A 25,335-nucleotide genomic window follows, 5' to 3' on the forward strand; every position below is an offset into this window, starting at 1 on the left:
AATGCCACTGCTTTAGCGACATACCAACTTTTGGAGGCTTTAAAGTTTTGTCTTGTATTAACGTGTCCAAAAAACACAACTTCAGTTAAAAATAAACATAAAACAGAAGAAGCGATCAATATAGAGTACTCACAAAATAAAAAGATCCACGGACCATGCTTTTTTCTCTTGCAAATTCCAAGAAAAATACTACATAATCACAAAGTATTGTTTTAAAATTATTATCCTAGATTATTACTGTCTTACGTTTTAAGCATTAATCCTCCTTATTTGGTAGCCAGCCATGAAGAAATCCCAGGAGGAAAAAAAATCAAATTTGAGGTTTCCATCACTAAGTCACCATAGCTATGAATACCCATAAGAGTAAAAATAATCAGCAGTAATTCTCAAGGACAACGTTACAAGAGAACGTAATTATTCATATTTAATACCAAATTTGTGAAAGAGCTGCAGGCACAAATATTAAAGGTCAGCTTGGAGGACTCTTGAATATGTTTCGGAGAAATTCTCCAAGCTTGTTATGCAAAGGGAAAAATCCTGCAAAAGGGGTTCAAGAAGTTGGTAACTCCATCAAAGGACAGCGTCGCTGTTCCATTTACCACTGATCAGATGTTTCTCCCTGAACAGTGTGCCATTTAACAGTATTAGAATTTGTTTCTCTTCGTCTTTTTGTTGACCCATAAAAATTATACATGTTTATGGGGTATAGAGTGATACTTTGGTACTTGTTTACAACATATAATGATCAAGTCAGGGTAATTAGCATATGTATCACTTTGGATATTGATCATTTCTTTGTGTTGTGAACATTCAATACCCTCTCTTCCGGCTTTTTGAAAATATACAATAAATTATAGTTAACTGTATTCACCCTACAAAGTTGCAGAATACCAGAACTCATTCCTCCTACCTAGTTGTAATTTGGTATCCAGTAACTAACCTCTCTCCAACCTCCCCTCCCCTCAAGCCCTTCCCACCCCTAACAACCACAACTCTACTGTCTATTTCCATGGGCTCCATTTTTTTTTCACTCCCACATATATGTGAGAACATGCAGTAGTTATTTTCTTGTGTCTGACTTACTTCACTTAACATAATGTCATCCAGGCTCATTCATGTTGCCACAAAGGATAGAATTTGATTCTTTTTTATGGCTGAATAGTGTTCCATCAGGTAAACACACCACATTTTCTTAATTCGTTATCCACTGATGGACACCTAGGTTGATTCCTGGTCTTCGCCTTTGTGAACAGTGTTGCCATAAACATGGGATTGCAGATATCCCTTTGATATACAGATCTCCTTTCCTTTGAGTAAATGCCTGGTAGTGGCATTCCTGGATCACACAGTAATTCTATTTTTAGGGTGTTTTTGAGACCTCCATGCTGTTTTCCACAATGGCTGTACTAATTTACATTTCCAATATCTATAAATAGCCATAAGATTTAAAATGATGAGTAATAACTCTCAAGGAAAAAATTATGAGAGAATGTGTATAGAAGTTCCTTTTTCTCCACATCCTCACCAACAATTACTATTTTTCATCTTTTTGATAATAGCCATTCTAACTAAGGTGAAATAGCTCATTGTGATTTTCATTAGCATTTCCCTGAGGATGAGTAATGCTAAGCATTTTTTCATATGCTTGCTGGCCATTTTTATGTCTTCTTTTGAGAAATGTCTATTCGGTTCCTTTGCCCAATTTTAAATCAAATTATTTGTGTTTTTGCCATTGAGTTATTCGAGTTCTTTGTATATTCTGCGCTAGTCCCTTGACAGATGAATAATTTGCTAATATCTTCTCCCATTCTACAGGTTGTCTCTTCACTCTGTTGATTGTTTCCTTTGCTGTGCAGAAGCTTTTGGATTTAATATAGTCCTAATTGTCTATTTTTGCTTTTTGTTGCCTGAGCTTTTGAAGTCTTAGTCATAAAATTTTTGCCTAGGCCCATGTCCTGAATTGTTTCCCCTATTAAATAATACTAACTTAAAGAATTTTCTAGCAGATAATATTGAATGCAACTAACTCCCTTGATTTTAAGTTACATATGCTTGCTTTCTCTTCTATACTAAGGGGAATTCTTCAAGAAAAAAATAATTATTTTCATAGTCATCATTTCCCTTTTTTGATGTCTGTCCCATTCTAGGATATTGTACAAGTAAATATGTGTGCATGTGTGTGTGTTTAGGGTTGGAGCATTCTAAGGAAAGTTTCCATATTGGTACCAGTATTACTATTAAGATGAAATGTAGTGCCATCTTGTGGGCAGAAGAGGTAACTGTCATGCTAAAAATTCCAGAAACCAAATTTCATTCCTTGGTGTTGGGTCAGAATTATAGCAGATTTCTTGGTTATGCTTTAACTGGGAATCTTTCATTAAATGCCAAAAAGTAAATAAATGTGTAACTAAAGTTTCCCCTCTCTTCTCAGAAAAAGAAAAGCTAGATTTTACTAGATTTTTTAAAAATCTAGTAAAAATAGTCATATACTATTCAGTCTGCTTTGAATAAACTCAGGGTATTAGCCAAGGAACATTTGAGAAGAAAATCAAGAGTGAATATCTGACCTCAGAAATGCTAAGATTTTGATTTAATCATTTTACCACTGAAGAGTAAAGAATCACTGGAATGATTTTCATTTTTTCTTCCAAATTTACTTCCCTTTCCATCAGATTCTTAATCCTTTCCACCTCCTCCAAAGTTTCCCAAGGGAAACAATAAATATTAATTTTGATAACATAATCAAATCACAGCTAGAAGAAAACTGACATAGCTAAAAACTGGAGAAGAAAACTCACATCTAGTGCACCTCTGGATTTTTCTTTCATCTATGTGTGAAGGCAGAAGCCTCATCATAAATAAATAGTGTATTCTCTAATTATGGCTGACTGACACATAAGTAAGACCAGTCAGTGACCCTGCCAGCAGCCTCCAGCTAAGAGAAAACGTCAGAAGACAACCTGAAAAAGGACCTTGTCCCGACCCCCAACCCCAGAGAGGTTGAAGGTAAAAGTGATAAGGATCCACAGCCTATTCTCACCTCATCAAACCAAATCATCAATAACATATACTGGATTCTCATCATGACCACCTCATACTAGCAATTTTCTTTCTTTCTTTTTTTCTTTTTTCTTTTTTTTTTTTTTTTTGAGACAGAGTCTCACTCTGTTGCCCAGACTGGAGTGCAATGGCACAATTTTGCCTTACTGCAACTTCCAGCTCCCGGGTTCAAGAGATTCCCCTGCCTCACCTCCCAAGTAGCTGGGATTACAGGCACCCGCCCCCACACCCAGCTAACTTTATTTTATTTTATTTTTTTGTATTTTAGTAGAGACAGGGTTTCACCGTGTTGCCCAGTCTGGTCTCGAACTCCAGAGCTCAGGCAACCCGCCCCTTTAGGCCTCCCAAAGTGTTAGGATTACAGGCGTGAGCCACCACGGCCAGCCTTCTTCTTCTTCTTTTTTTTTTTTTTTTTTTTTGAGACAGAGTTTCGCTCTCGTCACCCAGGCTGGAGTGCAATGGCGTGATCTCGGCTCACTGCAACTTCCATCTCCCAGGTTCAAGCGATTCTCCCGCCTCAGCCTCCCGAGTAGCTGGGACTACAGGCACCCGGCACCATGCCCGACTAATTTTTGTATTTTTAGTAGAAATGGAGGGGGTTTCACCATGTTGGCCAGGCTAGTCTCGAACTCCTGACCTCAGGTGATCCACCCACCTCGGCCTCCCAAAGTCCCGGGATTACAGGCGTGAGCCACTGCACCCAGCTGTCATACTAGCAATTTTCTGATCAACTGAGGACACCTGCAATAACCTAAATTAGTCACAGGATGCTGCAAGGTTTCCAGTGTTTCATAATACATATTTTATAAGATAATTTATACACACTCGACAGAAAACTGTCACTGTTGCACTTTAAATCAAATTACCATGCCATTAACAAACATCTGAGGAAAACACTAGAATCCATCCGAGCACTCTAATATATAATACATATACCCATAGACAGGTATAGACGTTGACATAGATATATTTCATACAGATTCTATAAAAGTGAAGTCTGCATTGCTCTGTCATCATCCTGCTCTGGTACTAGAAAGAATCACAAAATACAGTGGAGGTATTTGTTTTTTCCTTACAACAAGTAGAATATACAATATTAAAGAACTTAATTTAGTGAATCAATATATGTCTGCTATTATTGATCGATATATTTTGATTGTCAGTCAATAATATGTATATGTATTGATTGATTGATATATTGATTGATTTTCTATTCCCTTTAGTTTCTCCTAACACATTACCAAAATGATTTAGTCATCCTTGTATGTTGTTATCACAATGTTTTAAAAAGCTTCCCTAGATTTACTGGGTGATTTTTGTACCTGAAGGATTTTAAACCTTCATGGGAAAGTACCTCAGGGTACTTGATACATTTTGTTGAAAGTGCTGACAACAATATCAGTGTCCCAGATAGCGGATAACATCATAGATCCTTGTGGAAGCAATGAACTTAACGATGAAATGTTAACAGTTTTGTTGTTTTGGATCTTCACAATGCCACGTGATGGCATTCAGTACGCTCAGCTAAAATATGGCTCTGCCTCAATTTCAAAAGGAGTCAATCCATCAATATGAAAGTACGCTGAGAGTTAGATCCTTGTGTGCTGTGACTACGATGTGCTCTTAACACTGTTCTCTACATGGACTGTCATTAGGCCATTACATTAGAACCATGAATCTAAGCCCACAACTGAAGATACTCATTCATTCACTGTTTTACAAAGTTACTTCCCCATCTCTTTCCCGGTTCTGATAAACAAAGAAAACTGATTAACAAACCATCATTCTGAGCAAACTATCGCCAAAGGACAGAAAACTAAACACCGCATGTTCTCACTCATAGGTGGGAATTGAACAATGAGAACACTCAGACACAAGGTGGGGAACATCACGCACCAGGGCCGGTCGTGGGGTAGGGGAAAGGGGGAGGGATAGCACTAGGAGAAATTAATGTAAATAACGAGTTAATGGGTGCAGCACACCAACAGGGCACATGTATACATATGTAACAAACCTGCACGTTGTGCACATGTACCCTAGAACTTAAAGTATAAAAAAAAAAAGGACACACAAAAATCTTTCAAAAACATGAAAACAAGATCATACCTGAAGGTAAACTGATTCGATGTCCATCTTTGAGCTTTAAACGACTTCTCTTAAACTTCCCCTTCCTCTTCTTCACCTTGGGCTTCTCCTGGTTCAGCTGGAATATCAGAATGTTAAGTTCCCGCTCCAGCACGTCGATCTCGCGCTCTGCCAGCTGCTGCTCACGCCGCTTTAGCAGCTCCTCCTGAGACTTCTGCTGCAGAGCGGCCCGAGTCAGCTCCTCTTCCCGGGATCGCAGCTCCTGCGACAAAGATTCACATTCCCAGCAGGAAGAATGGAATTCCGTCTATGACACTACACTGGCAACCCCTTGGCCACGGGCTCTCCCTGTGCACAAGGAGAAGCTGAAATTCCCTCTTCCTCTGCTCAAGCCCTTGTCACTCAGGTCCTCATGGGAGGAAGGTCTTTGCAGTCAGGACAATCCCAGCCGAAACCTTTCCAGCGGATTATTCACTTAAATGAAAGCCCAAGCCTCTGCGCAAACGCCATCCTCCTCTGTTAGTTTTATGATCCTAAAAGAGGCATCATAAATTTTCTACACTTGGTTTTTAACATTTCTCCCTCTTCATCTCTCACCTGACACATAAAATAGACTTTAACAAAGGGCAACAAAGTGCAGATGTGAATGACCCATTTCAAAATAAAGCCAAAAGTTCAAGGTCAATTAACTAAAGCATAATTATTGTAGTTACACAAGACTGCAATTCAGACGACCTAGAAGTTCCTTAGGGTTATTTACAACTTTGCTTAGGGAATAAAACATCTTGGTGGAGAAATCAAGCTAAGGTGTTAGAAGTCTGTTGAAGGCCTGTTGGAAATGAAAATGAAACTACCTCTAAAATTGCAAGCCAAAGGAAAATATATTCCGTATACAAAGAACTTTTCAGATCCCACTGATACATGGAAACTATCACTTTATTACAGATCTCAGGAGTTAGCTAATAAAAGTTCCTCTCTTATGATACCGATTAAAGTTAGACCTCCTCTTGGTTTTTGTTTTTGAAGTATTGAACTTCTGAGAAAGAGAAAATCTAAGAATTAAAAATACGTTTATTCCTATTGGAAAAATTATTACGCAGTAAAACTGAGAACTCTACAAAGTTTTAAAATCATATCTCCATTTTTATTTCATTTCTATAAAGTGTTCTGCTCTTTGCCAGAGACATAAATATTCTCTGTAGTGCTGAACTACTTTCTATTCTAAATTACTCTGCTAAGAAATCAAGCACTCACATAAAAATCAAAGCATCTGCAAGCTGTTATTTCCACTGCTCCAGACAAATTTAATCTGAGAATACCCTAATACCACAATCTTTGTTAGAAACTGCAGATGCCTTCTCAGGTGGAGCTTTGGGCTGTGAGCTTTGGGAGCTATGAGTACTGTGCAAACATTTCCCACTTCACATAAACAGGCCGCACTTTAAATAGGCCCACCTCAACAATGCTGATCCATGAAAAACACAGTAAGATTGGGGCTCCTGGAAGAAACTAGACCCAAACCACGGGACTAGAATGCAATTCAAATCTACTAATGACTTGGACTTTTTACAGACGGACTCAAGGAGTAATCTGAGCCTATCAGTACAATTATCACAAAGAAAATAAACATGGAAGACCATCCTCCCACAAATAAATGAGACAATATCACGAAGAGACTAGGGAGTGCTGATAATAAAGAAATGTATTTATTCAGATCAAATTGATTATGAATTTGGGGTAATTCTACCAAAGTGGACTGCAATTCAGTCCTGAAATTTTCTTTAAATTTATTTTTTCAAACAAATTTCGCAAGCAAAACTGCAGGATAAATGATTTATTTTAGACCAAATGGTGTTTAAATCACTTCAGCTAATATGTATCAGTTGGTTTTTATTTATGCAGCAGATGAGTATTTCTTCATTACACTGTGTCAGATATAAATTATTATTTACTACTTGAAAAAAAGGGGAAAATGTTACATGTTAAAAAATCTGTAATCCATTTTTTAACTAGTGACTTCTGTTCAACTAGTTTGTCCAAATTGGACATTTTACTATAGTGTATTTGGAGGCAGAGGATAATTTCCAGTCACTTTTCAATTTCTAACTCATTAAAACTTTTTGTTAAGATATTACTTTTCACTGGTGTTGATACTATTCCAATTAGCTATTGTTAAATGAGATGGCATGAGAAAGCAATCAGAACAGCAAATCCAATTAGGTTGTGTGTTGCTACGATAGTAATTGAATAAAAAACCAATTTTAATTCCAGGTACCAAGTGAAATCATGAATCCCTGTGAACAACTTTGTAAATAATAAACAAAAAAATCACTTGCCTAAAACTTCAGAAGAGAAAAAAATAAGATTGAAGAGAAAGCAGCAAAAGTACTCTTCCTTCTGAATAAATTTTAACACATTCAAAAGTAAATTTTAAAACTGGGGTATGAGAACCCTTTGACTACTTCGAAAGTAGGAAGCACAAAAACGTTCTTGCAGTTGATGAGATTACTAGCAGTAATATTTGTTGAATTGCTTGGCACAGGCCACTCTGGTAATGGCAAATCCAGGTCCCTGGCAGTGGCTGTGAATCATTAACGGTGGCATGCCTTCGTGTGTGGGGGGGTCACAGACAGGTGCATGCACAAAATGCACAAATACAGACACACAGAGATAAGAAGCCAGGAGTTTAGGGAGGGCCCAGTATCTACGGAGGCTACGGCTTACTGAATAACACAGACCACAGCCAAGTTACTGACCATTAATTCCAAGTCTCATGCCTCCTACCTTAAGCAATCCGTGGACAAGAAAGGGAGATAGGGCACGTACACTATGCTTTTTACTTCATCAAAAAAGATGCAGCTGGAAACTTTTAAGCCAAAAAAAAGTATTATATATTCTTTAATTGTAAATCCAAAGGCTTACAGGATACCATAAATGCTGTATTTCAAGGAGCAATGCACAAAAATAAAATACAAAGTAAAAACAGACACTACTACATGATAGCTCAAAAATCAACCAAAAAATAAATTACTATAAATCCCAAAGTAGAGAAAGAGCTGACATCCACCCTGGAAGCATGCTTTTATTTTAATACAACATACAATTAAGAACTCACTGGAGATGCCTATATCTTCCAGTTTTATAAACAGTTGTCAATAATTAAAATAGGTTAAAATAAGGCCAGGCCTGGTGGCTCACGCCTGTAATCCCAGCATTTTGGGAGGCCAATGCGGGTGGATCACCTGAGATCTGGAGTTTGAGACCAGCCTGGCCAACATGGTGAAACCCCTTCTCTACTAAAAATACAAAAAAAAAAAAAAATAGCTGGTTGTGGTGGTGGGTGCCTGTAATCCCAGCTACTTAGGAGGCTGAGGCAGGAGAATCACTTGAACTCGGGAGGTAGAGGTTGCAGTGAGCCAAGACCACACCACTGCACTGCAGCCTGGGTGATAGGGTGAGACTCTGTCTCCAGATAATAACAATAATAATTTTTTTTTTTTTTTGAGACAGGGTCTTGCTCTGTCACCCAGGCTGGAGTGCAGCAGTGTAGTCATAGCTCACTGCAGCCTCAACTTACCAGGTTCAAGCAGTCCTCTCACCTCGGCCCTAAACAAAGTGCTGGGACTACAGCTGCAAGCCATCACACCTAGCCAGTAACTAATTGTGAGTAATATCACTTCCAAATTTTAGATTCTATGATTTGAAGCTTTATTTCTTTCTCAAAGTCTTCTCCTGCTCTTCAAAATCTTTTTCATTTTTGTAATTAAACACCTAATTTTAGAATTCCTGAAAACAATTTGGGGAAGTGTTAAAAAAAAAAAAAAATAGAGTCTTTCCTGTATCATTTTAAGTCAACAAAGTACATAAAAGTTTCCAAGAAACATGTCAATGATATCATTGGTAGTAATATTTCAAAGAACTGCAGGATATCAAACTTATTCCAGTCAGTGGTGTTCCAGCCAGTTTTCCAAGAACGCCTGGCCTAGGGAAACTCAGCTTCTGTGAAACGTCACCCCTTTCTTTTTTGTTTTCTGAGACTGACACTTATTTAGCACTTACTAAGAGGCAGGGCTCTGGCGGTTTTGCATACAGGATTCACTTCAGCCCCGCGCCAGCCCTGGAGGACACAGGGTTGCTGTGATGGCTCCAGTGATGAGGAGGTAGAGAGTAACAAAGTCAGAGGCCTCAAAACCATCAGGCACAAGAGCCCAAATGTCAACAGGGCTGTCTGGCTCAGAGTCCCTGGTCTTTACCACTACACTAGGCTGCTATTCTGGCATTAGCAAAAGACTTCATATTTTTAAAAAGGGTTGGTGGTGGCTGGCAGGGGGTGGGGGGTGCCTATCATATTTTTCAGAATCCCATAGAGACTTCCCATTCAGTCTCGTCCTGGAGAAGGGAAACAGGCAGTCATCCAAGCAGTCTATTTCTCCACCAGCCAGCTCCAAGAGCTAGCAAGTCGTTGACTTGGAGACCAGCTTGCCATCCCTGCAGCATTCACCCAGAAGTCCTACTGCGCACCTCTGGCATAACATGCAACTGGTGTCTTCTTTCCCTACGTGAAAGTCCTCCCCAGGCATGGGCAGCCCCAGCGGCCCCCACCCCCTTGTGTGCTGCGTGTCCTTCCTGGGCTTAGACTCCCAGGCTTCCCCATCCTCTCCCGTGCCACGCCATAAGACTTGATGCTCGCAGTCAGATGCAACTCTGTCGGTCTGAGCAGAACAGGGCAGATGGGATTGGTGTTTCTCCTTGATGAACTCTAAGTACTCATTAGTGGTGTCACGGTCTTGGGTTGCATTTACCTGTTGTGCATTTTTCAGTGTAACCAAATACTGAAAAATCTAAAGGACAGAGTGAATTATCTGTATGTCTACTTAAAAAATGACTTTAGGCCGGGCGCGGTGGCTCAAGCCTGTAATCCCAGCACTTTGGGAGGCCGAGGCGGGTGGATCATGAGGTCAGGAGATCAAGACCATCCTGGCTAACACGGTGAAACCCCGTCTCTACTAAAAATACAAAAAAAACTAGCCGGGCGTGGTGGCGGACGCCTGTAGTCCCAGCTACTCGGAGGCTGAGGCGGGAGAATGGTGTGAACCTGGGAGGCGGAGCTTGCAGTGAGCCCAGATCGCGCCACTGCACTCCAGCCTGGGCAACACAGCAAGACTCTGTCTCAAAAAAAAAAAAAAAAAAATGACTTTAAAAGAAGTTGGTTAGAAGAAGGCTGGTCTCAAACTCCTGACTTCAGGTGATCCACCCGCCTCGACCTCCCAAGGCACTGGGATTACAGGCGTGAGCCACGACGCCCAGCCATTAGTCTTTCTGAAATGTTATGTATAGCTCACATTTGTTTCAATGTTTAATATTAGAAGGGCTTTGTTCTTTATTTCAAAGTTTGGAGATGTGTTTCAGAAATATGCCGTGGGCACTTAACTCTTTTCTATCAATCAGCCTGTAGTAAAATTGGTTTCATTATACATCATTTCATTTATAGTCACAGTTTCCTAGAGCCTATCCACAACAATGAGTGAGGACTTACTGAACTACACATTTTCGCATTGCATAAGAATACAATAGTTTAGGCATCTATTCCCCTGTTAATGGATATTTGGGTTGTTTTAAGCTTTGCAGTATTACAAATGATGCCTAAGTGAACAACTTTAAGCATGTTTCCTTGTGCACATGTGTGAGTTTCTGAAGAATCAATAAGCGGAAGTGGAACAGCTGAGTCACATGCCTCTATTACAGCATAAGATTCATAACAGGAATATGTATACACTTTAAAATTCATTGCTCACTTTCAACAACAACAACAATAATAATAATTGCTCATTAAAACAGTAATAATAATAATTGCCACTATCTCAATGATTAAAATAGATATCAGGAGTATATGAACAAATTGTACTTAGGTTCATTTAATGCCTGCCATGTGCTGAGTCCTATGTTCAATGCTGTGTATGCAAATGAACAAGAATGTAAAAGCATAGTTCATGAATTTATTATCTTATTATCTAGCAGAAAGGACAGACCAAGAACAATTACCTCAGCAAGTATTCATACAGTATGACTTATGCCATGATAAGCGAAGCACAAGACACTCTGATCATCCACAGTTTACCCGGTGGAGTAGAGTAGGGGAGGGAGCTATCAGGGACTGAGAACGGAGGGGCCACTACTCATGAAGTGGGCACAGAAGCTAAGGAGGAAACACGATCTTCAGCAGAGGAAAGAACACGTGCCAAGGTTACAGGCCAGGAGCAAGACATCATGGGGACTGGAAGAAATTCAGTATGGCTGGGGACAGAGGCAGTGGAAATTTAAGGCAAAATATGTAAGGAGGAAGGGAGCAAACATGGCAAAAAGAGTGGGCAATGGAAGCAAGGCTGATCAGATTTGCATTTTAGAAAGAGAAGGGGACAGATGAGGGAAGCAAGGCTGGACAGAGAGTGCCCAGTAAGGATGCTCCAGAAGCCGTGCTGGTGATGAGTGAGGTTGGCAGGGATTAGAGCAGAAAATTGCCCCTGAGGGTCTTTGTCACATAGAAGACCACGGGAACATTGTAAAAAGACCCTTGAGACTGGGTACCTGGGAGAACAGTGATCCCATTATCACAAATAAGGGAAAGAAGGAGAGAAGGCACGGAGGAGTAGGTGGAGCTTGTGCTTCAATGTCTGGCTTCAAGAGATTACCTGGAGCCCCTTTTGAAAACTTATCAACAAGGTCCAAATCACCAGCCTGGCATTCAAAGGGTCATTCAAGGGTACAAATGCCATATCCATCTCTGAGTCCTAGGACTGTGACACTGTTCTAGCATGTAGTAAGAAAGACAGTGTAACACTGAAACTCAAAATAATCTCCCACAGACAGGTTCTTAAATCGCATTTTTAAGAAAACATTCTGCATTTCAGGGAATGCCTATGACACACCTGGTATTAATTTCTATGCCGGCATGCCAAGAGATAATGGGGAAGAGAGACAAATAAAATGATAAAATAATGACAAAAAATGAAGTTGATTAATGCCTACTAAGTGTCTCTTATGCTATTCTCTCTCTCTCTCTTTTTTACTTTGAAAATTCCTCTAATAAAAGGGTATTTTCCCCAATTATACATATTGAGTACACTTCTGTTTTGTTTTTGTTTTATTTTTACCTGAAAGAAGGTGAGAATCAACAAATATTGATATCTAAAAATATTTTAGATAATGCTAACAGTGCTTCTCACCTCATATTTTCCATAATTTTCATAAATTTGAGTACATTATGCTATTTAAAAATTTCTCTCACCTTTTCCTTTGTTCTCAACTCATCAAACATTTGCTGAATTTCTAGTTTCCAGTCGTCTTGCATGGAATGAAAAGATTCTTGAGGCATTTCAGTCATCACTGCCCCTTCAATAGCAGTCAGCTGTTCAAGAATTAAGGCAAACGATGGACGAATATGAGGGTCTTGTTCCCAGCATTCTAAAATAAACAAGAATCACATTAATTCCATCTCTCAACACAGTTCAGATTATCCCCAAGACATCAGAGTTGCTAAGAAATGTTTTACACGGAAGTGCATTTCAACTTAACATTTGTCATTCCAAACTGGAAGCCTCCATTTATAGTATCTGCTCCTGGAGATATTAAGAATCCATTGGTAATAGTTTGAATAGTTTATTTTACACAGTGTTCATGTCACAGGCATGCATAATAATGACTATTAGAGAAGGCTGTTGCTGTCTATATGATACCACATTTAATAAATGGATGTGTGCTTCCCATGCTTTACTACAGATACCATGTTTCAGGGGGTTAAGCCACCACAACCAGATGATTTACTGATATGGAGTCATGTAACTCAAACAAAGTCTCTAAAATGTTATATCCACATGAGAAGTTCTAAAAAATAGCCTCACAATGAAGGAAGGTAACTTGAGGCTTACAAAAAGAGTTAGTTAACAATTTCTAAAAGATAAGGATCAAATAGACATGGTCCTGGCAAAATTATGCCTGTTAAGATCATAAGGCATTTCTGTTCACTAAGTCAAATTTAAAATAGCAGATTTGGGGCCAATTCAATACTGTATTTGAACTCTACTCATGTACTTAGTGAAAACATTTTTACTATTCAGTTGAGTTTTATACATTAAATAAGTCACTGATAAAACTGGATTGTATTTAAGCTACTTGGTTCATTAAAACTTTACCAGACATTCTAGATCAAAGACTAGGTTTCTTTTTTTTTTTTTTTTTTGACAGAGTTTCACTCTTGTTGCTCAGGCTGGAGTGCAGTGGCACGATCTTGGCTTACAGCAACCTCCACCTCCCAGGTTCAAGCAATTCTCCTGCCTCAGCGTCCCAAGTAGCTGGGATTACAGGTGTGCGCCACCATGCCCGGCTAATTTTTGTATTTTTAGTAGAGACAGGGTTCGCCATGATGGCCAGACTGGTCTCGAACTCCTGATCTCAGGTGATCCGCCCACCTCGGCCTCCCACAGTGCTGGGATTACAGGATAAGCCACTGTGCCAGGCCTCTAATTCTTCAAATACTAGGGTTACTTAAAAGTACTTGAAAATTAGAGTCACAGAAATTGCTTTTTTTACTTTTATTTTTATGATTTATTATTTTATTTATTTATTTATTTATTTTTTAGAAGGAATCTCACTCTGTCGCCCAGGCTGGAGTGCAGTGGATCTCGGCTCACTGCAAGCCCCGCCTCCCGGGTTCCCGCCATTCTCCTGCCTCAGCCTCCGGAGTAGCTGGGACTACAGGCGCTCGCCACCACACTGGGCTAATTTTTTTTTATTTTTAGTAGAGACGGGGTTTCACCGTGTTAGCCAGGATGGTCTCCATCTCCTGACCTCGTGATCCACCCACCTCGGCCTCCCAAAGTGCTGGGATTACAGGCATGAGCCACCGCGCCCAGCCTTGTTTTTTTTGTTTTTTTTTTTTTAAAAGGATATTCCAATGAGAAATTATTGCCCCCACAAAGACACACACACAAAATACCTTTCATGAGCTTGGCAAACGGCTCAGGGCAGGTGGATGGAATGGGCAGAGTGAGTTTATTGACTGCTACCCCGTAAGCCACGGCGAGGCCATCAATGCCCCGATAGGGCACTTCTCCCGTGAGCAATTCCCACAGCAGCACTCCATAGCTAGAAAGCAAGAATTTCATATGTTCAGTGGGCTAGATGGTGTCTTTTCCTTATGACACACTTAGTGAGATAAACACTTCAGTACCTTCATCCGCTCCTAATAGGACACTCTTTTCCAGAAAAACCTCTAAGTGGCTGACATCCCAAGGTGGGAGGTGGATTCTTCCTGTCAACAATTCAAACACACGCAAATACATTCCATCCCAGAAATCAAATATGCATTCATTCTAGGAATTTAAACTACTTAATGAATGGGAAAGCGTAAGAGTAATACACAATTGAATTAAACAGGGTCCAGAACCAGGTCACACTTTAGGAGTAAGGTGGCTATGTTGCTGTTTCTCTTTCTATCTCATTTTTCCCACCTTTAAATAAAACCTCTTGAGGATTATTAGGACACCGAAGTGCACAGCCCCCACAGAGATCTCATGGTGCATGCCACAGGGCTGACATGGAATCATGTTAATTAACTATTTTTAAATAGTTTTTTGAAACTGTTTATCTTCCTGCCTCTCTCTTTGTATTTAGGTGTGTTACTAATGTTTCTATCATATTGCTGAACAGTAAAGAACAGAGAGACATCAGTGTGGGTCCCCTTGCACCTGCTGGCAGGACATACGTCTCTTTTTTGTAATAGAGGAAGCCAGGGTGAAACGGAAATAAAAAACAAGGCACAACTGCAGTCCCTGAGTTCTCCAAAGCATCATCACATGGGATGCAGATGCAGCCACAAACAAGAACAAGCAAGGGCACAGAAGAGGATTTCTAAGTGAATGTTTACCATGAAGGGTTGAATTTTACTACACCTCCATACCACAGACTGAGATATCCCAAATTCAATTTAGTACACAGGGACATAGGCACGAGCCTTCTGCATTGTATATATTTATCTCTTCTGCTATCCAAGTCAGTACCTTGGTTTTCTCTTATTCTTCCTCAAAACATAAAGTACACACAGATATCTTCTGTTAAGTAAATTTAAAGAATGAGAGTCACTCCAGATGATGCACTTGACTTCAACTTGAAACACATAAGCATATAAGTAACCCTGTCTTGTCAAAAGACACAAAATTGCCGGGCACGGTGGCTCACTGCTGTAATCCCAGCACTTTAGGAGGCCAAGGCAGGTGAATCACCAGAGGTCAGGAGTACAAGACCAGCTTGGCCAGCATGGTGATACCCTGTCTCTACTAAAAATACAAAAATGAGCCAAGCGTGGTGGCGTGTGCCTGCAGTCCCAACGACTCAGGAGGCTGAGGCAGGAGAAACGCTTGAACCTCAGAGGCAGAGGTTGCAGTGAGCTGAGATCACGCCATTGCACTCCAGCCTGGGTGATAGAGCAAGACTCAAAAAAAAAAAAAAAAAAAAAAAAGTAAAAGAAAAGACACAAAATTACAGCCAGATAATAGGAATAAGTACCTAAGTACCCCTGTTTTAACGCACTGTAGAATGGCTACAGTTAGCAACAATATATAGTTTCGGGTAGCTAGAAAAGAGGATGTTCTTAACACAAACAAATGATAAATGTTTGAGATGAAGGATATGCTAATTACCCTGATCTGATCACCATACATTGTATGTATTGGAACATCACTATGTACCCCATGAATATGTATGATTATGTCATTTGAAAAATAAAAATAGCTGGGCATGGCGGTTCACACCTGTAATTCTAGCATTTGGGGAGGGTGAGGCAGGCAGAATGCTTGAGCCCAGGAGTTCAAGACCAGCCTGGGCAACATGGTAAAACTCATCTCTAAAAAAATACAAAAATTAGCTGGGCATAGTGGCAGGTGCTTATAGTCCCAGCTACTCAGAAGACTGAGGTGGGAAAATCACTTGGCCCGAGGTGGATGAGGCTGCAGTGAGCTATGATGGCACCGCTGCACTCCAGCATGGGCGGCAGAGCAAGACCCTGTTTCAAAACTCAATAAATAAAATAAAAATTAATTAAAAGGAACAGTCATATTTGGTTTCCTTTTAAATTCTACTAATGGAACTAGTGAAGCTCTATTCACTTTCCTAATCTTTTAAAACCTCGTTAGATTTAACTTTTTTAAAAATGTGAAATTTAGAGGCCACTGAATTATTTCCTATGTGTTGGTTACTTATAACCTTTTTTTTTTTTTTTTTTTTTTTAGATGGAGTTTCACTCTGTCGCCCAGGCTGCAGTGTAGTGGTGTAATCTCGGTTCACTGTAACCTCCGCCACCTCCTAGGTTCAAGTGATTCTCCTGCCTCAGCATCCCGAGTAGCTGGGACTACAGGCATCTGCCACCATGCCCAACTAATCTTTGTATTTTTATTAGACACGGGGTTTCAACATATTGGCCAGACTGGTCTCGAACTCCTGACCTTGTAATCCACCCGCCTTGGCCTCCAAAAGTGCTGGTATTACTGCTCACTAGCTATTTCTCCACTCACAAGGCCCTTAAAGCTGATCTTCAGTGAACTCTTCTATCAAATAATAGTGAGATCCGCTCTACCATCTCAAAATACTGTTTTATTCCAAAAAGGAAATATATAATATATATAATATAATATATATAATATACACTTATAAATTATACAATGCTATAACTGTTAAAGTTAAAATCATTATTTTCCAAAGCTTATGTGTTTCCTTTTGATAATTTTCTTAAAAATTATCTATATTATAGTTCATTATAGGAGACACCTTCATAATTTCAAAAATAAGTAAACTTAACTCATAGATCATTAAACAAAAACAAAAAAAAATCTCACATAGAATAAAATTATCTAAATTCAAAGAAATTCCTATTAAAAAAATAAAACTAAAAAAATAGCAATATAACTTTGCTTCTTGGAAGTTTCAGGAAATGAATAATCTAGGATGGATCATTTTTCCAGAGGGAGAAGGGCTTATCCCATGAAAAACCAACATAAAAAAAGGTAACTATTTCAATAGAACTACTTCTAAAGTATAGTACACAATTTTCTGTTCTCTTAAACTGGGTAGAATATAGTATAATGAAGCCCTCTCCTGAGAATTCAAGAAGTGTAATGACTCAGGGCTGTGGTGTCGGGAGTCACGGATCTCAGTCCCGGACCTAAAATCTGCCTCTTAGTTTTATAACTCTAAGCAAATTTCTTAACTTTCCTGTGCCTCAGCTACTTAACCTGCCAAACCAGGATAATAAGAGCTGTAAAAATTAGATAACAATATCTAAGTGCATAAGACAGCTACTCTGTAGTATAGTAACTGTTAGAAGGAAGGGAGAAGAGAAGAAAATCAAGAAATATAAAATCACCAATCCCTAGCATTGCATGGGTAAAGCCACGGTTTTTGAATGAAACTTTTTTTATGGAAATATCATCAAAAGAGACTTCACAGCAATGGTATCTATAATTCAAAGAGATGACCTGCCCTGCTCTCGCCCATCCTGATGTCCTACGATGTGCTTTTGTATATGAATGGAGATGTGCAAGGATGTTTGATCCTACAACTAAGTGGCTCCAGGGATGGGTAGTTTCTCAGTTTTTTTCATAATACAGTCAACTCTCCACATCCGCATATTCAAGCAACCATGTATGGAAAATATTCAGAAAAAATCCAACACTAAGAAATAACAATACAACACACACACACACAAATTAGCCAGGCACGGTAGTGCACACCTGTGGTCCTAGCTACGCAGGAAGCTGAGGCCGGAAGATCACTTGAGCCTGGGAGGTTGAGGCTACAATGAGCCATGATTGCATCACAGAAAACTCACTTTAATTTGCTGGCACATCCTACAAAATCTTGGGCATTTGGTGTTAATTCAAATTATAACCAGTTTTAACTAAACTTGCGATTTAACAAGAAAGTTCTCCTCTGAAATGCAGTCATATGACAATACAAACATCAAATTATCTGTTCCGTTGTCATTACAATTATTTTGATCAAAACCATAAAAATGTATTCAAAAATGCCTAGACTATTTTTGCTGAGAATTACTGAATACTTTGGGACTCAGTGAAATAAAGCATAGCAGGCAGTTTCTGCAGATGTTTGCAAAAGGAAAAGCTCACCTCCAGATGTCACTTCCCTTAGAAAATAAGGAAGACTTGATCACTTCGGGGGCCATCCAGGCATAGGTGCCTGCTGCGCTCATTTTGGTGGTCCTGTGCCATTCCCTCGCCAACCCAAAATCTGTAATCTTCAATGTTTTATTGCAGATGTCATCATGCTCTATCTTCTCAAGTAGCAAAACTAAAGAAAAATCAAAAGTGAGAGACATTTGCATATTCTTTTAATTTTTCTGTCACAATTTTTCTATGGCATGTAAAACACAATCTTCACTGCAGTTGGCACAGTTGGCAGAATAAACGAGAATAAACTGGTATTTTACCATTTTACTTACAGCACACCTATTACAGTCTTCAGTGGGTTATTTGTGCCTGAAGTTACAAGTTATTTTAAGAGACAATTTAATGCTCTTTATGAGTAGTTCTCTTTCTGAAAAAGTAAATGATTTCTAAGAGCAAGAAACATTTCCTGAGATATCACAAGTAGGATCAGCAGTCTGTAAAAATTTATCTGATATGAAAAAATATATTATTTTCTGACCTAAGTACAGAATCTTTTCTACGGAAATGGAGAACATTGAAATTAGATGATATATTACCATAGCTCATTATTATCAAACATTATCTTACATTAAATTTGGAAAGTGCTTACAGATTCTTTAACTGATAAAGATAATGTAGGAGATATAATTGCTTTACTGGAGCTCAAAATATAGCAAAAAGTAAACACAGCGGTCATCCAGTTGCTGGTTTTCCCAATGCCAGCCTCCTGCCAATGTAGAGGATGCACAAGGGCAACTCCCGGGAGTGAAGCTGATGTCAGCATCTGTCCCTGAGCTCTTGTGTAGCTCTGCAGCTATAATAAATGTGCTTTCTTTTTTTATTATTATTATTATACTTTAAGTTCTAGGGTACATGTGCACAACATGCAGGTTTGATACATAGGTACACATGTGCCATGCTGGTTTGCTGCACCCATTAACTCGTCATTTACATTAGGTATTTCTCCTAATGCTATCCCTCCCCCTGCCCCCCACCCCATGACAGGCCCCTGTTTGTGATGTTCCCCACCCTATGTCCAATTCTTCTCATTGTTCAATTCCCACCTATGAGTGAGAACATGCGATGTTTGGTTTTCTGTCCTTGTAATAGTTTGCTCAGAATGATGGTTTCCAGCTTCATCCATGTCCCTGCAAAGGACATGAACTCATCCTTTTTTATGGCTGTATAGTATTCCATGGTGTATATGTGCCACGTTTTCTTAATCCAGTCTATCACTGATGGACATTTGGGTTGGTTCCAAGTTTTTGCGATTGTGAATAGTGCTGCAATAAACATACGTGTGCATGTGTCTTTATAGCAGCATGATTTATAATCCTTTGGGTATATACCCAGTAATGGGATCACTGGGTTAAATGGTATTTCTAGTTCTAGATCCTTGAGGAATTGCCACACTGTCTTTCACAATGGTTGAACTAGTTTACAGTCCCACCAACAGTGTAAAGGTATTCCTATTTCTCCACATCCTCTCCAGCATCTGTTGTTTCCTGACTTTTTAATGGTCGCCATTCTAACTGGTGTGAGATGGTATCTCATTGTGGTTTTGATTTGCATTTATCTGATGACCAGTGATGATGAGCATTTTTTCATGTGTCTGTTGGCTGCAAAAATGTCTTCTTTTGAGAAGTGTCTATTCACATCCTTTGCCCACTTTTTGATGGGGTTATTTGATTTTTTCTTGTAAATTTGTTTAATTTCTTTGTAGATTCTGGATATTAGCCCTTTGTCAGATAGGTAGATTGCAAACATTTTCTCCCATTCTGTAGGTTGCCTTTTTCTGGTACCATGCTGTTTTGGTTACTGTAGGCTTATAGTATAGTTTTGAAGTCAGGTAGTGTGATGCCTCCAGCTTTGTTCTTTTTGCTTAGGATTGTCTTGGCAATGTGGGCTCTTTTGTGGTTCCATATGAACTTTAAAGTAGTTTTTTCCAATTCTGTGAAGAAAGTCATTGGTAGCTTGATGGGGATGGCATTGAATCTATAAATTACCTTGGGCAGTATGGCCATTTTCACGATATTGATTCTTCATATCCATGAGCATTTCATTCACACCTCACCTGCACCCTCCTCCCTGGCCCTTCCCAGCACCTTCAGCTTCTCTCCCTTTTGCTGACCTGCCTCTGCCTAGATCCATGCAGAAATGTTCCCTAGGTTTTCCACGAGGCTCTAGTGTAGCTGGAGGCTGCCACCCTCTCCTCTAGCTAATCCCTTCTATAGAGACAGGAGAGGGTATCTGATTTGTAGAACATAATCATAAAGAGGCTCATTTTTTTTTCTTCAAATGTTAGTTTTAGTAAAAACTAACACTTCTGAGTATATTCTACTTGTCAGGTGAGGTTATAGGTATTTTAATTACATAACCCATATGACAGTGCTATAGGTCGATACTATTATCTCCACTTTATACATAAAGACACCGAGGAACAGAGATGTTGAGTAATCTGTCCAGGGTCACAGAGCTAAGGAGCAGTGAAGTTCAAGTAGTCTGACTCCAGAGCCTATGGTCCTAACCACTGTGTACACATTTAGTTGATAGCTTTTACTAATTTTTCACAAGATCTTTCTTTATCCGTTGGAAATCTCTCTCTACTCAGGTGCCCATTCTCCTCCCTTTTGATTTCCTATCATTGGTCAATTATTAACTGATCTAAACAGAGGCGGTGTAGAGTAGCGATGAACTGCAAGCCCTCTAGGGCCACCTGCCTGGTTTGGATCCCATGTGCTTCTGCTTCCTTGCCTGTCTTGTGAATTACGATAGTACCTATATCATAAGATTGTAGGGAGAAGTAAATGAATACATATAAAGTGCTCAGAACAGTGGCTGAGACACAGTAAGCAATCTGTAAGAATTTCACACACACACACTTTCATCAATGGGTTTGAAAGTGTTTTTAGCAAGTCTTCAAAATCAATTTCATGAAATTCAGGAAATCCTGCCTCTTTTTCAAGGCTTGAGATTTCACAGTGGATGTGCATTTGATTGTATTGTACTGTCGAACATTTACAATATCAGGCAGTCATAGGAGCTAATGCAATTGGAGGGAACCCAATTGGCAGAAACCAACACTAGGTTTAAGTGTGGAGGGTTATTTGAGTAGGGGCTTATTAGATAAACAATCAATACTGAATACATACTGTTATCTTATAACTTTTTTCCCCATATCATCTTGTAACTGAAATTTAGAGAGGAAGAACCATCTGTTCTATTCTTATTTCCATTATAGATATGAAGAATCCGATTTAGGATGGCTATATGCCCATGGTTATACAGTAGTTAAACAGTAAGGCCAACATGTTACCATTCCTACTCTTAATGCTGTACTACATAGGGAGAGATGGAGAAAAGGAGGGTGACAGAGGCAGGGAGGAGAGAAATCAGAGACCCACTTCCATTTGAAATAGCCTTTCATTCTTCCTATCCATCTATACTGTCCCAATTTTCAAGTACCAGCTTCCTTAGAAAAACCCCCTAAACATCCCACAAAATTGTGAATGATTTTATCTTCCCTATCATTTGTTACTCACATATGACATTATTTTGTCAGTTATCTTTTTACCTAAGACTTCTCTACCTAAGTTATGTACAAGCTACTTAATCTCAGGAACTGTTATTTTATAGCACTCTATGAATCCTCCATCGTCTAACATAGTGCCTTGTACATCACAATGTTCAGTGGAATATCTTTTGTTAATGATAATTATCACCGATTCAAATAATAAGAATATTGCCCACCATTTACCAACTCTTTGCTATGCAGAGTTGTTTCCACACATTTAATATTTCACTTGATTGTGACACTAGTCTATGAGGCAGGAATATAATCTCCAGCTCAGAGCCTAGAAATGTTATCCAAGATCAAAGAGCTAAAACACAGAGCTGGAGTTCATCCCCAGCCCTCTTCTGTGCTGCTCAGAAGCTATTGGTTATAAGAAGAGGGCAAAGCAACCAGAAATCTCATTTGGTGAGATTAATTTTTGAATGTTCCATCCACATCAGCTAAAGGCATATTTGTTTCTCGGTCCTAATTCCCTATGAATATAAAGAAAAAAAAAAACCTACAGAAGAAGAGATTTAGGTCCCCAATCCTTTAAACCCTATGTACTTAAACCACAGAAAGAAGCTGAAACAATAACAAAAAATACAGGGGAATTAATTCGCTTTTTTTCATCAGCTGCATTGTCTTTTCCTTCTAGAAATACCATTAATTTCACCTTTAAACAATAATTGTTCCTGCCACCAAAAGACCCCAAATTAACGATCAAAATGGCTTGCAGTTCTATAAAACTTTGTGTCTCAAAGCACTTTTATACACATTATCTCCCCATTCTTACAAACCTCCAGACAGGCAGACATGAGAAAGGACTGATGAAAATAGGCTTCAAAACACTTCCTTGCCTCCTGATCCACACTCCAGACCCCAAGTAAGGGCTGGCAGCCCTTGCGATGCAAAGGTCAAAGAAAGGCTGCTCTAAATAATGAAAACAGCGTCAAAAGTGAGAACTAAAAACCAAACACTAACAAACTTCATTCCCAAATAAATGTGATGGCAGCGTATGATATTAGCAGACTTGGTTCTGACAGTTTCAGAACAGCAGGCCCCGTTCCTCCGTCCAAAGTTTCCACAGGAGCCAGGCACCTCCACACTGTGGGCTCACAGAAAACAAGTTCAAATCACACTCCAAATGTCAACCCTTTAGGGTTCCATGAAAGGCCCATTGTTCTGGATTCCATTTCAGAGGTGTTCAGCAGAATTCCTGGAATTCCATATCTTTTGGGCAATGTGACTGAAACCAAAAATAGCCCGTCCCACAACAGGTAATATAATGGGGCACATCGCCAGGTTTCAGCCTAAAGACACGTGGTTGGCAGCCAACTTCCGCTTCCTGTCATTCACGCAGGCAGAACCACGGTGCACTAGCTGGTCACCACTGATTTTAATGTACAAACCAGGCAAACCAACTTTTTTGGTCACAGAAATGGTAAATTCTTGTGAGTATCCTAGCAACAACTGTTTGAGCACCCTTTCCTGTGACTTCAGTCAAGATTTTTGACCCTCGTTAGCCCCATTCTTTAACAACTGGCCTTTACAACCTTGTACTTAGCCTACTTACTCAACCATGAGGCACTGAATTTTTTTCAGCTCCTTTGAAGTTTTACATTGGTATTTTCAGAATTATAGTATATAACGTATATTTTTTTAAAAAGCAATTACTATGTACACCATGTTCTCAACATTGATGGGATCACTGTGTCCAAATTCCATTTAATGAGTCAAATGAGTTTCGATTAATCTTTAACTGGAAATGTATTATCCAAAAAAAGTCATAAGCAAGAAAACAAGTTGAGAAAAGCAATAATGTGAAAGAATATATTAACAAAAAACTTTACCAAACTTTATAAATTTCAACTTTGAGGACAATCCACAATTTATACGGAATGAATGATAATTTTCTAAATTTACATATAGCATAGAATGTTTCTCATATTTCTTTCCACCCATTCCCCAGCGGCACCAGTTCCCTTCACCCCAGCACCATCTGCCTCCCCGCTTCCCCCGACTCCCACCCCAGACACATACCCCCCACTCACTATCTAGCCTATGGAATAAAGCCCACACTTTCATTCTGGCCTCCATCCCTTCTCAATCTCATTCTATAAAACTTTGTTTCTCAAAGCACTTTTATACACATTATCTCCCCATTCTTACAAACCTCCAGACAAGCAGACATGGGAAAGGACTGATGAAAATAGGCTTCAAAACACTTCCTTGCCTCCTGATTCACACCCCGGACCCCAAGTAATCTTTCCAGCTCTCTTTTGTACTCTCCCAAAGGAACCCTATATTCTAACAATTCCGTGTGCCATTTCCCAAAACTACAGCATTGGCTTTTTCTGTCTCCCCACCTCCCTGTGCCTCCTTACAGAATGGAATGCCTTCCTCTTCTGCCCTCTATAAAACACTTCCTACTGGACCTTCCACTCAGTCAGGGCACCAGCACTGAGCTCTTAGTCCAGGCCTCCATGGCATTAACTGTGAAGCCACTTACAAGTCCACTGGCCTTTGGAATCACGACACTTCCTGCTCCAATATTAGATGAGTCTTTAAGCAACATTTTCCCATTGCCTTTTGCCTAACGTCAGCTACTTCTCTGCATTCTAATACATTTAGACTGTACCTTGCCCATTACACTTAAATCCTCTCTTGTCTTCCTTGTTACAATCTCATCTTATTAAATTGTAAGCAGCTTGAGGACAGAATTTGTGCCTAATTAATCTTTTTTTAATACTGCACAGCAACTGGCATTTTAACAGGCTCAAGTGTTTGTTGAATGAATGAGGAAATTAATAATGAATACTCTTAGGGGAAGAATGAATATGAAGAAGACAAATTATTATAAGCTTTTTCTTTCATGCTAAGTCAGCTGCTAATCACAGAAAATTGATTCACCTCTAACCTCCTAAAGAAGTATTAGGATCCTGGACATTAAGAAATGAAGACTGTTGGCCAGATGCGGTGGCTCAGGCCTGTAATTCCAGCACTTTGGGAGGCTAAGGTGGGAAGATCACTTGAGCCTAGGAGTTCAAGACCAATCTGGGCAATACAGTGAGAACTCCTACAAAAGAATTTAAAATTTGGCTGGGCATCATGGCACTCGCCTGTATAGTCTCAGCTATTTGGGTGGTTGAGGTAGGAGTATGACTTGAGCCCAGGAGGTTAAGGCTGTCCTGGGCCGTGATAGCACTGCTGCACTCCAGCCTGGGCAACAGAGCAAGACCCTGTCTCAAAAAAAAGAAGAAGACAAAAGCCGAAAGACGAAAGAAGGAAGAAGGAAGAAGGAGGAGGAGAAGGAGAAGGAGGAGAAGCAGGAAGAAGAAGAAGAAGAAGAAGAAGAAGAAGAAGAAGAAGAAGAAGAAGAAGAAGAAGAAGAAGAAGAAGAAGAAGAAGAAGAAGAAGAAG

The 25,335-nt window shown here is 39.5% G+C and overlaps 1 protein-coding gene across 1 annotated transcript in view; it reads right to left on the reverse strand.

Annotated features, from left to right (window-relative positions):
- Positions 1–25,335, reverse strand: part of MAP3K21 (mitogen-activated protein kinase kinase kinase 21) — a 56,280-nt gene that overhangs the window by 18,514 nt on the left and 12,431 nt on the right. Inside the window, exons 2-5 of the mRNA XM_023216239.1 lie at positions 18,321–18,501; positions 14,138–14,286; positions 12,431–12,606; positions 5,167–5,407 (exon numbers count right to left, since the gene is read on the reverse strand). Coding sequence (XP_023072007.1) covers positions 5,167–5,407; positions 12,431–12,606; positions 14,138–14,286; positions 18,321–18,501 — 747 coding nt within the window. The remainder of the gene's footprint in view (positions 1–5,166; positions 5,408–12,430; positions 12,607–14,137; positions 14,287–18,320; positions 18,502–25,335) is intronic.

The sequence above is a fragment of the Piliocolobus tephrosceles genome, chromosome 1 (genome assembly GCF_002776525.5).
Source record: "Piliocolobus tephrosceles isolate RC106 chromosome 1, ASM277652v3, whole genome shotgun sequence".
Classification (NCBI taxonomy): Eukaryota; Metazoa; Chordata; class Mammalia; order Primates; family Cercopithecidae; genus Piliocolobus; species Piliocolobus tephrosceles.